This window comes from Pleurodeles waltl, chromosome 4_1 (assembly GCF_031143425.1).
Source record: "Pleurodeles waltl isolate 20211129_DDA chromosome 4_1, aPleWal1.hap1.20221129, whole genome shotgun sequence".
In the NCBI taxonomy this organism is placed as follows: Eukaryota; Metazoa; Chordata; class Amphibia; order Caudata; family Salamandridae; genus Pleurodeles; species Pleurodeles waltl.
Genome location: NC_090442.1, coordinates 508,480,711 through 508,494,665, shown reverse-complemented (window position 1 = coordinate 508,494,665; position 13,955 = coordinate 508,480,711). Strand labels below are relative to the sequence as shown.

Genomic DNA, 13,955 nt, shown 5'->3' with positions numbered 1-13,955 from the left:
TCCCATTGGATTTTAAATCCATTTCTTTTGCTCCATATACCGTCATTTAGGGATAGATTCTTCCCTCCTTTCTTTCACTCTGGACTGTCTTTATTCCTCTGTACCTTTCTTATCATTTTCAGAAGTTCAAACCTGCCTGTATCATTTGCATTCAAAATATTTTCTTTACCTTTCACATTTTTCATCTCTACTAGCAACATTAATATTTCAGTCCTTAGTTCTCCTTTTTATCTTACTGTCAAAGTTCATAATACACCAAGATCATCAGAGGGAACATTAAGTTTGGGTACTCTCTATCTCACACCAAATGTCCTTGTCTCTTTGTTCCAACCATTCACCACGATATTAAAGGAAGGAACACACTAAGGTTCAGCCCCAGAAAGAATAGGTACACAGTTCTATTTACAAGGGCACATGCCCACAGGATAACATGGATGAAAATAAAACTCAGACAGATTTCATGCTGGTGTGATTGAGGTATGGCAGGGAAACAAATGACACTCTGCTGAAGGAGGCCAATAGGCTAGGAGAGACGTTGCAGTCCAAGAAGAGGAAATGCAACTACTACAGACCAAGACAAAGAATGGGGAGTGAAAACTGACTTAATTAGTTCCCTAGGCCCAAACACAAGCGGGACAAGAGGGACCAAGCCCTGGTAGCCCCACACATCAGCAATCTGAGACCGATTGATGGCAGCACTAGACAGTGTTGGGAAAATAATGAGATAAATTCTTACCTATTTAGAAGGAAGGTTTGGTAAAATGATTGTGTGGGTCAGATGGCTAGATGGAATAGATATTGCTGCACCAAACTTGGGGTTGTTAGACCTGTCAGCCTTAAGGTGGCTTCCCTCCAAAACCATTTGCCTTACTCCTCCATTTGTTTTGCTGAGCTCACTTTGTTTGCCTTAGAACTCTCTGCACTTTACCACTGCTAACCAGTGGTAAAGTGTATGTGTTCACTCTGTTAAACATGGCGAAATCGGCTAACACCTAATTAGAACATTTAATTTAGCTGCACGTCCCTAGTAAATGGTACTCCATGTACCCAGGGCCTGTAAATTAAATGCTACCAGTGGGCCTGCAGAACTGCTTGTGCCACCAACTTAAGCCTTTTAAACATGTCTCCGGCCTGCCATTGCAGTCTGTATGTGCAGTTTTAAACTGATATTTCAACCTGGTTAAATAAACCATTTACTAGGCTTAAATCTTCCTTTATAATACACACAAGGCACATCCAGAGTAGGCCCTAAACAGCGCAGAGGGTAGGGTGCAGTGTATTTAAAAAATGGGACATGTACTTTTAACTTTTACATGTCCTGGTAGTAAAAACAATTCTTACATTTGTTTTTTTAATACTGCAAGGCCTACCTCCCTACTAGGATAATATTGGTTTACCTTATTACATTTAATAAGAGGTAACTTTCAATTGGGGGCAAGTATGAAGTTGAGTTTGGTGTCTAAAGAATTGTAATTTGAAACACTCTTTAATGGTAAAGTCAGATTTAAAGTCCCAATTCTGAAAATGCTTCTGCTAGAAAGTAGGCATTTTTTTGTCCCAAGCTTTCGTCCCTGCAGCCTTGATCCTGGATAATATGAATAGGGGTAACTGGCAGTTGGCCTTCGTGTACCTCTCCCACATAGTGAGACAGAGGGGCTAAGTGTTGGCAGGATGGGTCATCTCCAACCTGATGAGGGAGAGCAGCGGTCCACTACCACACTTGAACATCAAAAAGGCTCTGCCCAGCACACTCACAAAAGGTTTGACAGTAGCCTTTTGTGCCCCCTGACAGGCTGGATCCTGGGCAGCAAGGCAGGAAATTCCAAAGTCCTCTGGGGGTGAAACCCTCCAGAACCTTCCCATACTTCAAGCTGGCACCAAGTATAAATATTGGACCCTCAGACCCAAATCTTCAGTACAGCTTTGGACCCGTGGAAGACTCAGAAGGGATACTGCGTTGCTCTGCTGCAAGAAGGACTGCTACTTTGCTATTCTGCTACTCTGCTGTCTGAGTGAAAAGAACTGACCTGCAACTTGAAACCAGTACCAACAGAGTAACTCAAAGAGCTAGGTGGCTGGCCTCCTGATCACAGCTTCAGGGTCAGAAAAGGCTCCAACCACCTTGAACCCAGCACCAAGCCTCTTCCTGTTGTGAGCCTTGTGCCCCAAGTTGTACCATTCCAGTCCTGGACCCTTGGAAGTGGTCCTGAAGGTGCTGTGACAGCCAAGCTATGGTCCAAGCAGAACCAGTGCATAGCCTTGCAGCACCGCATCGGAACCACTGCTGCGCAACACCTCCTTGATGAAGAATCTTACATTACAGCCCGCAACTCCTCGGAACGCTCGCTGCACACTGCTTCCTAGACGCAGGACCTCGCACTGCAGCCCAGCAGCTTCCTGGAATCGCTATTGCCTGCCGCATCCTTGACACAGGACCTCACCACGCAGCTGGAAGCCCAGCAGAACAGTTGCTTCACAATGCACCCTCCAAGTTGGATCTCGCAATGCTTTGCAACCCAGATTCCAGGCACTTTGTTCAGTTGGCCTAACTTCGTCTCGGTATCAGACCCGCACTCCATTGCGGTCAACCTGAAGTTTATCCCGGTCCAGCGGACCAGATAACCAAATTTGGAGCTATGTGCTCTTAGGCACTATTTTTAATTAAATCTTTAAAACTGCATATCTCTTGTTCTACTGATTGGATGTTCTTCTATTTTGGTCTCAAATAATTTATTGAATTTTACTCTAATAGTCTAAATTAGTGCAGGATTTTTCTTATGACGTGTTGTCACTTCATTACTGTTTGAAGTGCTGCATTAATACTTTACAAATTGCCTCCAAGTTAAGTCTAAGTGCTTTTTGCCAAGCTACCAGAGGTTGAGCACATGTTCATTTGGGGTTTGCTTGTGTTGCACCCTGAAAAGAAGTGGCTGATGCTTGGGTAGAGGTTTGCCTCCCTCAACCGTTAACCCAATTTCCTATAGAAGTGGTGGGTCAACATTTGCCAGTTTGACTAGCAAACTCTTCATGGTTATTTAGCTAAACAAAATCTTTGCACACAGGACGGGGGTGCTGGAAAATCGGCCATTCCAAAATGGGATGAGAGAACTGGGATTCCAGATGGGTGCTGAAGGAGAGGACCGTACAGTCTCTAGTGACTCCATGACTCAGTTGGTAAAAGACTTGAACATAGCACAGAATCCAATATGTGGACAAATGCCAGAGGATCAAATCCTACAGAGGTCTTACCAAAAAGGTAGAAGGGCTTAGCAGTAATATTTCAGGAGTCTTGTGATTATAGCCGACTTTTCTATTGTCAGAATTAATACTTTCCCTTTCCTGAAACTAATGTCTTACTTCTCATAAAGTACAGTAGGACTGCTGATGGATGCTGTTCTCACTCTCATTTTGTTGTACTATTGGTGAGGGTAGGCCAGCACTTTTAATGACCTGTGAAATCTACTGTAAGATTTCAGAGTTGTACTGCGCAGACAACTTTATGAGTTGTGTACAACTGGGTTAACAAAGTCCCAATTTACCATGATCCCGTAACAAGAGACTTTGCCCCAGCACAACTGGCTTACCTCGGGTGAGTTTTGCAAGTAATTTGGGAGCGTTTGTGGTGCAACTACCAACAATGACACTGACTGTACACAGCAGACTTCAATGTGACTTACTAAGATGAGAGCATTGACTATTTATGAACAACTTACCAAGCTGTTTTGTGTCTGGGTTAAAGTCAACACTAGTAACTGCATCTCTGTGACCTTTGAATTGTCGCTGCAGTGCAGGATCTTCCTATAAAATTACGAGATTTAGAATTAAACCACAATTTCACAATTCAAACAAATACTTCACTATTCACAGGAGAGTAAGCAATGAAGGATACAAAATTCACAACATATCGGACTAACTCAAATTGACATGGAGAGCTATGCTGATAAACTATCTGTTATTGTCTGCAATGGAGTTGATCCACCTTGTGTAATTCTAGCATTTAAAATCTTAAAGGATATTGTTTCACTCAATGATCGAATATGAGCTTCGTGACTTTACTGTAGACTATTCCAAGAGGCACTCCTTCCAGCTCAATTGGCTATGCCCCGCCAAAGACAATTTAGTCGTCAAACTATTTATTGCATATTTAATTTAGTAACAAGCAATGGGACAGTCAGTGGCGGCCCGTCCTTTAGAGCGGAGGGGCCACGCCCCCCACCTTTTGCCCCCATGAAGAGTGTCTGTCAGGCTGAACAAAGGTCAGCCTGACAGACACTCTTCATGTTCAGGTCAGGCAGCCAGGAGCAGACATGGGCGATTTGCGCAGACTCCTGGCTGCCTGAGCTGAACTTTGCTGGGTTGAGGAGATCACAGCTCCTATGGGTGTGACTTCCTCAGCCCAGCAAAGGTGCCTCGAGGCCTTCCCCTGGGTGACGAGGAAAGCGTCACCAATTGACACTCTCCCTGGGTGCTTCAGTTTAAGCCCTGAAGTGCCCAGGGCGAGTGTCAATCAGTGACACTTCGTCACAGAGTGGGGTGGGGTCAGCAGTCTCACTGACCCCATCCCACTCTGTGACGAGGCTGGGACTGCTGCCTTCCCTCATTGGCTGACCTAGGGTCAGCCAGGGAGGAAAGGCAGCAGTCCCAACCCTCCTGGGACCTGGAGGCCGAAGGTAAGTGTGTGTATGTGTGTGATGTTTCAAATTGAATGTTTGGTGCGTGCGTGCATGTTTGAATGGTATGAATGTTGTTAATGGATGTGCGTGTGTGCCTGTGTGTGAAAGTCTGAGTGAGCGTGTGTGTGTGTGTGTGCCCCACCCGCCCCCCTCCCTCCTAAAGCTGCCGGCCGCCACTGGGGACAGTGTAAAGGTTTCGTGTACACAACATCTATTGGCTTTGTCAATGTCAAAAGCCGATCAAAGCAGGCAGCGTCATGGAGTGATTATTTTTTTTATTTATTGTTTTACTTTGTACCATGCAGCACAGCAGTCACAGTGCTGAACAATATGGCAAAAAATTGGCAAAGCCATAAAGCTCTACTATTTGCCTTTGTCAATGTTTTTAAGCTATGTTTTACAGCGGTACAGCTGCTATGTATTGTGGTTGAAAGTTTAAAAAAAAAAAAAAATACTATGATACAGCCAACGTTGCCATTTTTTATTTTTTTTATTTGTTTACATTTTTGGTTTACTTTCAGCCACGCTACATAGCAATCGCAGTGCTGTGCAACACCGCAAAAACAGGAACCGTGGCAAAGCAAATAGATCTGGCATAGTTGAGACTTATGGGCTCGCCAATGCTTGTTACATCTAGTTGAGTAACAATCCCGACATCACCTTCTGAAATATAGCTTGTTTTTAGGAGGCTCGTATCCGAGGCTGATTTTTGCTGGCTGATTTACTGGCATTAAAAATGACTGAGGAAAACAGAATCAATCAAAAAAACAAGGCCCATTACGTTTTAGACAGTCATTACGTGTGGAAAGTCTGCAAGCCGCCTGCAGTTAGTTAAAGGTGAACTTTTAGCAAAAGTCCTTGTTGTTAAAAATCTGACGGTTTAATTTAGAGGTAGAATATAGAAAAATTGTGCTGCGTGTAAATTTATATCGTGGACTATCTAAAATAACACATTAAATGCACTAGGAAAGCAGCAGAAGAGGAATGAGGGGGCATGAAACTAGATCATGAAAGAGATCTAGCACAGATAACAACTGTTAACATATTAGCAAATTAATAATCGCCTCAGGAACATGCCATAAAAACATGATTAAGAGACCAAGAAATAGCTCAGGTTGGTCGCTGTGGTAAAGAAGTCCTTAGTACACAGTAACAGAAAAATGCACAGAGAAAAAAAAAGCATTGATAAGCCACACATACAAGGGGATGGGAGCGGGAAGAAGTGACACAAAAATATAGCATCTGAATCGCAGCACAACCAGGGGAAGGACTGCAATCAAGCTGAAGCAATCAGTCCTTGGTCCAAGCTCCAGCCAAAAGAAGAGGAAGTCAAGCTGGCACGCGCTGCCCAATTACCAGGCAAAACTGTGAGCAACAATGATGCCAAAGAATGGTAAGCCATGGGCAGGGTCCAAGCCCCTTGTTGTATACAACAGCTGTTGCAAGCAAGAGCACAGCAAATGTTCAAGCAGAGCATACACTGTTGAAGACCTAAAAATATACTCCATGCCATCAAAATATTTACTGTATCTGGTATATGGTATAAATATCAGTAAACAGGAAAAAGACAATTATCAGCTATCTCACGAGGTGATATTACTGGGAGATATCAAACACAGCCGCTACCTGTTTTCATTCGTTTTCAACACTGTATATCCAGTTACTACTCTACCACCTCGGCTTGGTTTGAATCGCTAATGGCAAACTGTCGGTAGAGAGTTAAATTAGGTTTGTAGGTCTCAGTTAAACATTATCACAGCATGGAGTCCTTTAGAGGTCTCTGCTGCCATTGGTCCTCATTAATATTTTCGATGGAGACCTCGCACTACAGCGCCCATACAACCTAGGGGTAATAGTGCTGCACTCTAAAAATGCCGATTGATTAATTATTGGGAACTTAGTCATCATCAGTGACGTGAAGTTTGTGACCTGTGGCACAGTGAGCAAAGAGCCTACACCTGGGCATACCGTCACATGTAGGGAGTTGACTACCAAAAAGCAACAGAGAGATGCAAGGAATCCTTGAAGTAATCTCAGCCACTGGCTCTCACCAAGGTGCTAAGGACGCATTCCAGTCCACCATTTTTCACTTACTGTTCCAATCTAGAGAGAGACCAGCTATATGCAAATCAGTCTTGGTCCTTCTCAAATAGGAATGATTCAGCCTGAACTTCCAGGCCAGATCCCATCCCCATTGGAACACAATCAACCCCAGACCTTATACGTGTAATGACAGGCACTACCTCCACAATACACCCCTTTTCAACGGCACTCAGGCGGAAGCTCACTTTTTAGAGCAACAGCTTTAGATATGCTCGTCACTAAGGAAACCCTGACAGTTCTTCCGCTAGAAAAGCACAACTCAGGTCCGCTGAGGCTCTGGAATTCTCTTGGCTGCTTTAAACAGGCTGCCTGACTGATGTTGTCCTCATCCTGACAATACAGCACTAAACAGGTCATGATGGGTTAAGGTGGTTTCATGCAGCTTAATGCATGTTATTTTGGCTTCCAGTGTAAAAGACGTTGTGTTCTGGCAGGAAAACACAACTGATGAGGAACTGAAGTCGCACGCATATCACTGAGGTGTATAGAGCTTCACTCTCCACAGGAGTGTAAAGGAGCATAACTAGTGGCTGAGAACAAATGTAAGAACAATGCTTCTACCATCGCAGAGGTGATGGCTGCTCACTATACTGCTTGCTTAAAAGTTGAAGATTGCAACAGAGGTGAAGTGATATCCAGAGACTTCATATGGTGAGGATAACTACAAGGGTGGAGTCACTTCACTGCCCCCTGCATGGCATCCCACCCTCGTTGCCATTTATGAAGTAACGAAGTCCAGAAGATAAGGTAAGTCTTTTATTAAGTATAGACAGAGAATAGCTATTAGTAGTAGGAGCAAGCATGGATAAACCATTAGATAAATCATGGCCTTTGACCTCATTCACCACTGTTTTCAGGCATAATAATACTGTAGAATGCCTATTGGACTAGCGTTGGCACCAGCTGTTCTTCAGGTAGTAACGCAGCACATTTAAAGGACTGCCAAAATATTCTGTGCTTTCAAGATGATAAGATGATATCTTAATTTACGGAGCATCCGAAAAAGAGCACAATGAGAAACTTAGATTAATTTTAATAAACTTAGATCAGCTGGCTTAACAATAAAGAGAAAAAAATACAAAGTAGGTGTTACTGCAGTTGACTACCTGGGACATACGAGATCAACCTTATTGAGTCATTGAAAAACGCCCCTTGTCCAACTAACAAAGAAGAGATGAAATCATTTCTAGGCCTTGCTGAATATATGTCCAAATTTGTCAAGAACTTTACAGACACCGTACACCCTTTGCACCTTCTTTTAAAGAAAGGTACAGCGTTTGAGTGGAAAGACGTGCACTCTGAAGCTTTTACTAAAGTAAAAGAGGCTATCATGAAAGCACGTAATATTAGCAAACTTGATGTTAATTATAAAACTATTGTAACCACCGATGCCAGCAACAAAGGCCTTGGTCCCACTTTATCCCAGTTTAACAATAGGACAGAAAACATAATTGCATTTACTTCCAGACAATTGAAAGGATCCGATTTCAATTATTCAACTGATTCCTGATAACTAAAAGCACACTGGAGTGAGTACCTCAAATCCTGATATGCTAGTATGTCTCTGTATGACTTCACAAGCACCTTAAGCTATGCCATCACACACTCTTTTGAAGAAGAGGAGTTATAGTTTCTGTTTGACTTCTGTAGAGTTGCAAGATGAACATTATAGTTTCCTACTCATGACAATTTGTACGCGCACACTAGCACTGACTAACATGTGCTACATAGTCCATGATAATAATCTATTCTGATTCATCACAGCATTAAGCTTAATCGAAGATAACCATCCCCAGTCATAAAAAAGTTCATATAATGCTGAAGAAAATTGTTCACTTTGTTTTCATCAAACATATGACTTTCTGATTTCTTTTTTGTTTCCCAGTGTTTATCAAAATAAATCACTAGGAAGTAATAGATCTTGGCGAGGAAATCAAAGATCGATGTAAGGCGGTCCTGGCTGCAACTGTATCTTGACTGTCAGGCAAAAATGCACTGAACTACGAGGGAAGTTATACCCAGACATTCAAGTAACCACCATTTCTCCAGAACATATATGAGTTTATGGCCTGCTGTGGATTATAGTTCATGGTCAAAACACTGCCCTGTATTGTGTTCTTCTGGTGCCTGCAGTATCTGTAAAGAAACAAAACGCCAGTGGGATTGCAATATCATTGTCTTGTGTTCAAATCACATTGAGCGGGGAGCAATGTTTCCAAGATCACTTCCTGAGAGCACTCTGCTACCTGGTACTGAGCATGCATCCACTTTGGGGTATTGCAGCAATAATGGCAGTATGATGACTTCAGTTGCAGGAATCAGAGCACGGAAATATAAGCAGGGATGTGAAACAGCATTTGATACTTAAGAAATATGTCCCATTGAAGATTAAGCAGTTTCCTTTCATCAAAGCTTAGAAAGCATGGTGACTCAGCTCCATATTTCCTCTCTTCAAACACATCAAGACCTACAGTGTCAACTGCTGGGTGATCATCACTAGATGAACTACCTGAATTTGTGAGCAAAGAGAGATGAGCCATTAGGTAGCCACGCTCAAGGTCATTCACTAAGGATCAAAGTTTCTATAATCCACTAGTTGAGTTTGTCTGGCCTCATTTATGGTGAAAATTGCTGACATGAAACCAGGGAGTCATAAAACATTTGCATGCAGTGATGAGTATAGGGAGTTGGTTCTACTGGCTGGTTTGAATCAAGGATACATGTTATGTTATTTGCATATGTAACATGCACATCGTATTGTGGCGTGGTACACAAAGTTATTGCCTGGAGGTTTGAAACTAAGCTAGTTAGAACAGCGAGGTTTGACTTTTCTTCCTAAATTCAGAGGGAAATCCGGCAAATACAGAGGGGAGCTTTATTCCAAGCTCTGAGAGTGAAGTAGGAAAAGGAGTGCTCTTCTGTTCCTGCACGCCAGACATGAGGTAGAAAAGTGAACAGGTGAGATAGAGAGTTGCCTGGAACAAATACACAAGTGTATGCGACTGCTAAGGGAGAAAGGGCCAAGGTTGCGAAGCACTTTGTAGGTATGTGTAAGAAATTTGTAGAGGAAATGCTTATGAACAGGCAGCTAATGAAGATTACGTCAGTGGACAGTGATGATGGTACATGGAGGCAGATAAAGACCACTAGAAGCTTCTTGATAACACATGCTGAAATGCCAACAAAGAGGACATTTACGTAGTCCAGCCTACTGGTAATGAGTGCTTGGGTCACCATTGTTCCATGTGTTCAGGGGTGACCATTTAAGCATTTTTCTGAGCATTTTGAAAGCTTTAAAGCACTAGGAAGGCACTGCAGTGGTTTGGTTTGGCATAAAAAGCCGATCATCAACAATGATACCCAGGATCCTGGAAGCTTGCGAGGGCTGGGGGGAGAGGGGTGCAGAGGGCAGGGTTTGGGGCCACAGGGTGTTGATCCAGAGAGAGGTATCTCTACCAAATAAGCCAGGTTCTGTTTTCTCACCGTTTAGTTTCAGGCAATTACTGCACATACAGTTGGCAACTGCTGTGAAATTAGTCTGGGTATTTGCTGTGTCTTTCGATGTGAGAGATGATCAGCCGAGTGTCGTCGGCATTAAGAGGTAATATTACAACTGGAAGATCTAACAATATATGCCAGCAGTGTCATATAAACATTAAACAATGTGGGACTCAGGGACGATCCCAGGTGCACTCAGGACAAAACATTGGAAGAATGAGATTGAAATGGTATGACACATACCAATAGGATCTGGTGAGAGAGGAAAGAAATGTGTAAAAATAAACTGTCACAATTAACTGCAAAAATGGGGAAAGTGGTGCCTTTGACAAAACCCCGTTTGATGTTGTGCAGAAGTACGTCGCCTAGAGACTGCACTGCCTTTAAACAAGTAAATGCACAACTTGAAGAACTATTTTTTTTATTATTATTCACAAATACATATGAAACAACAAATACATTCGGCATGCTTACAGATCGTACATGACCTTTATTGCAGTTTAAATGCCAACTAGGTTGATGGCTTGTCTCGTTTTATGGCTCTTGGAGCCAAGCAAGACCCTTGCTCGGCTCTTCTTTTTAATTTGTTTTTTGCCCTTTATTGTTAGAGTCAGCACCTAATTCGCAGGATGCATATTACAAAAACACATTCCTTTTACGAACAATAAAAAAAATTCAACTACTGCATTTAGTCGGACTTTCAAATGTCACACTACGAATGCACATAACCTTCCAGAGAGGCAGACACCACTATGTAGTAATGATTCAGTAGTTCTTGCCACTGAAAAGGCATTATTTGATCTGCCTGTAACTTTTGATCCTATGGACAGACGTGCACGAAATCAGGCAACTCAATGGCATAATCAGCCAATTTGCACACACACACACAAGTTAAAGCTGAGAGCTCTATCCATAACTCACGGAACAGCAGCCACGCAAACCTTTAATTGCACAGAGACAACTATGAATGTAGTACCCTTATATGATTTGATCATACATTGTTTTAATTACATTTCATTTTTAGGTCTCGCCTACACTGCACATGTGCTGTGCTGAGAGGTGTATTGTTTACAATTCAGTGGGTTTACAACCCACCACAGCATACCAATAGTTGTTTTCACTATCACTCTAAATTTGCAATCTTTCCATTACTTATTTCCCGTAGGCTTGTCTTCCATTCTTGTGTTAGCTCCTCGCTGGAGCATGGACCAAGTACATGTGTTCTTTTTTCCAATAGGAAATTTTATCAAAGAGCAAAAAACGCTGAACTTGGCAAAATCTTGACATGAAAATAGACTCAGAAAGTGTGCTTTGCTGATTTGGTTAAAATATGTACAGTCATTTTTGAGATATTGATGTTTAGAAAAGGTGGCTGCAGGATATAAAGGGTTAACACATATGCATACCTCTGGCGTTCAAACTCGAAAGCCAATTCTGTCAATCATATTTTGACATTTTTACCCAACGTGATTGGCTGGATATGGGGTGAAATGTATTTTTTTCTGCAATCTTCATTTGGTAGTATGGTGCTGTGAAAAAGAAGTTTTCAGAGCAATGGGAGGCCAACAACATCAAAGGTGACAAACCCCAAAGCAGTGGTGAGGGGTACTTAGAAAAGTGGCAGTGATGTCTGCTGTGCAGCGCACAACTCTCGAGTTGGAGCCAACTTATAAGCTCCCAATTGGCCATTTTAAGTGCTTGATTCAACTACCCATTTTGTCCTCGACTTTCAAGTCGGAGTCGACATGTGAGTTTCATGCAGTGCAAAAGAACAAAGATAAAGCAAAGCAAACATTAAAACGAGCATCTTTCTTAGATTGGCAGGCAGGAGGTAAGGAGCAAGGCCCGACCACAGACGAGATCTTGTGCCCACGACGCGAGAATAAAAACCTTTTTCTCCAAGCTCTGTTTAGCAGCAACCCCTGCAGGTTATTCACAAGATCTAGCTGCAGTCCAGACCTTGCACTCTGCCCCTGCGGGGTAAGGCAGAAATCCTTGAGCAGTGGTAGCTGGTCAACAAAAGGAGGTTGGCCGCATGGTCTAGCCATAGGTGACACCCCAACTGAGTCCCTTCTGCTCACAGCCAAAGGTCATGAGCAGCAAGGGATGGGCGCAGGGCCTGGCCACAGCGCAGGCCCTCTGGCAAGTCCCCTGAGCAGCCAATCACTATGAACATGCTAAAAATAAGTACATCATAAAACATAATAATAAACAATGAAATTCATTGAAAAATACAGTTAAAAAATGAGTTTTAGTCCTGGCTCAAACTTGTCAAGCCACTGAAATTTGCCAGCCATGGCGGGCAATGCACGGAAGACACAATATACATCATAAGTTGCACCACCCGCCATGGCACCAAGTTGCTATCTTGATTTCTTTTGTTTCTGTACCTGGCAGATGTTGTGTGCATTGCTAATCTTAACTGTCCTATTTAAGTGGTTTGACAATTTGAGCTAGAACCATAATTCACTTTTTAATTATTGTTTTAGGCGTATAACCATATTTCTATACACTCATGATAATGCAAAATATGACTAAATACAATTTCTTGAATGATTTAATGCTCAGTAAATTGGATGTATTTGTATATAATATGCAGCTTGCGAACAAGACGATGACAGAATACGATGCTAACTTCAGCATCATGTCAGAGTTGTCCTTTTAGTACGAGTGCCTTCCATTTCTTCACGAAGCTGACAATGACACAAAAAGGGTAGCCAAACATTTAAATTATATCTTCAAAGAACAAGAAAGTGCAGAGCTTCTGTGCAAAATTTTAAATATCAAAATGGCTACAACGAAAAGCACAGTCGTTTGGTAAGAATACACAGCTCTGATGAACTGCTTGCCCAAGGATCTTCCTCCCCTTCATAAATCTCAGTAAAGAACAGTCCCTTTTATAACTGCTAGGTATGGGAGCATGACAAAGAGACAGTAGCCTCTTCAGGTATATGAAAACACATGTGCATTCCCTTAACCTACAAATTAAGCGAGCAGCTGTACAAAATGATGAAGCGGAAATTGTTTACCAGTTCAGCCAGTGTTTTGTAAAGCATCCATGGTGCCCTGCAGACACACTTAACACAACAATTGCGGGAAGTCCTTTTTCTTTGTCCATGAAGAATTGCAGTCACTTACCAGTACGGAAGCCATTGTCACTGGAATGAAGTGGCCAGGGTTGAGCTGTAAGCAGAGGATCCAAATCAAATTGATAACTGCAGAAAACAAAAATAATTCATACAGAAGTCACTACAAACTGCAGTTTGCAGAGCAGACAAGTACTGGAGATGTTGTAGTAGGACACTAAAAAATATAGACAGCATATCGATGCATCCAGCAAGTGCTGTGGCAATTAAAATGACTTTAAAGATGAACAAAACAACCGCCCCATTTTAGCTCAATTAAGACAGGAAGCACACATTCACATGTTTTGCCTTCACTTGAGCCCTCTACTGATCCACATTATTATGGCCCCCACTAACTAAAGCACAGGCAGCATCCAACTTGAGGCTCTGACGAGGTAAAAATATGTCAGCTCACGCTGTCAAAACTCCAAGCAGGGTGGAGTCAGGCATTTGAAGTAGGTAACACAGTTGAAGCCATTAATGTAGCTTCACGCTACTTTGGAGAATCACAATATTCTTGGTGTGATATCCTAACCCCCATTTCCCACCACAACCA

The 13,955-nt window shown here is 42.4% G+C and overlaps 1 protein-coding gene across 2 annotated transcripts in view; it reads right to left on the bottom strand.

The window, feature by feature from the left end:
* LOC138287875 (POC1 centriolar protein homolog B-like) overlaps positions 1-13,955 on the bottom strand; it is a 1,054,814-nt gene that overhangs the window by 959,758 nt on the left and 81,101 nt on the right. For both annotated transcript variants that reach the window (XM_069228819.1, XM_069228820.1), the window contains 2 exons: positions 13,413-13,489; positions 3,714-3,798 (listed from right to left, as the gene is read on the bottom strand). In XM_069228819.1, coding sequence (XP_069084920.1) covers positions 3,714-3,798; positions 13,413-13,427 — 100 coding nt within the window. In that variant the 5' untranslated portion in view covers positions 13,428-13,489. The remainder of the gene's footprint in view (positions 1-3,713; positions 3,799-13,412; positions 13,490-13,955) is intronic.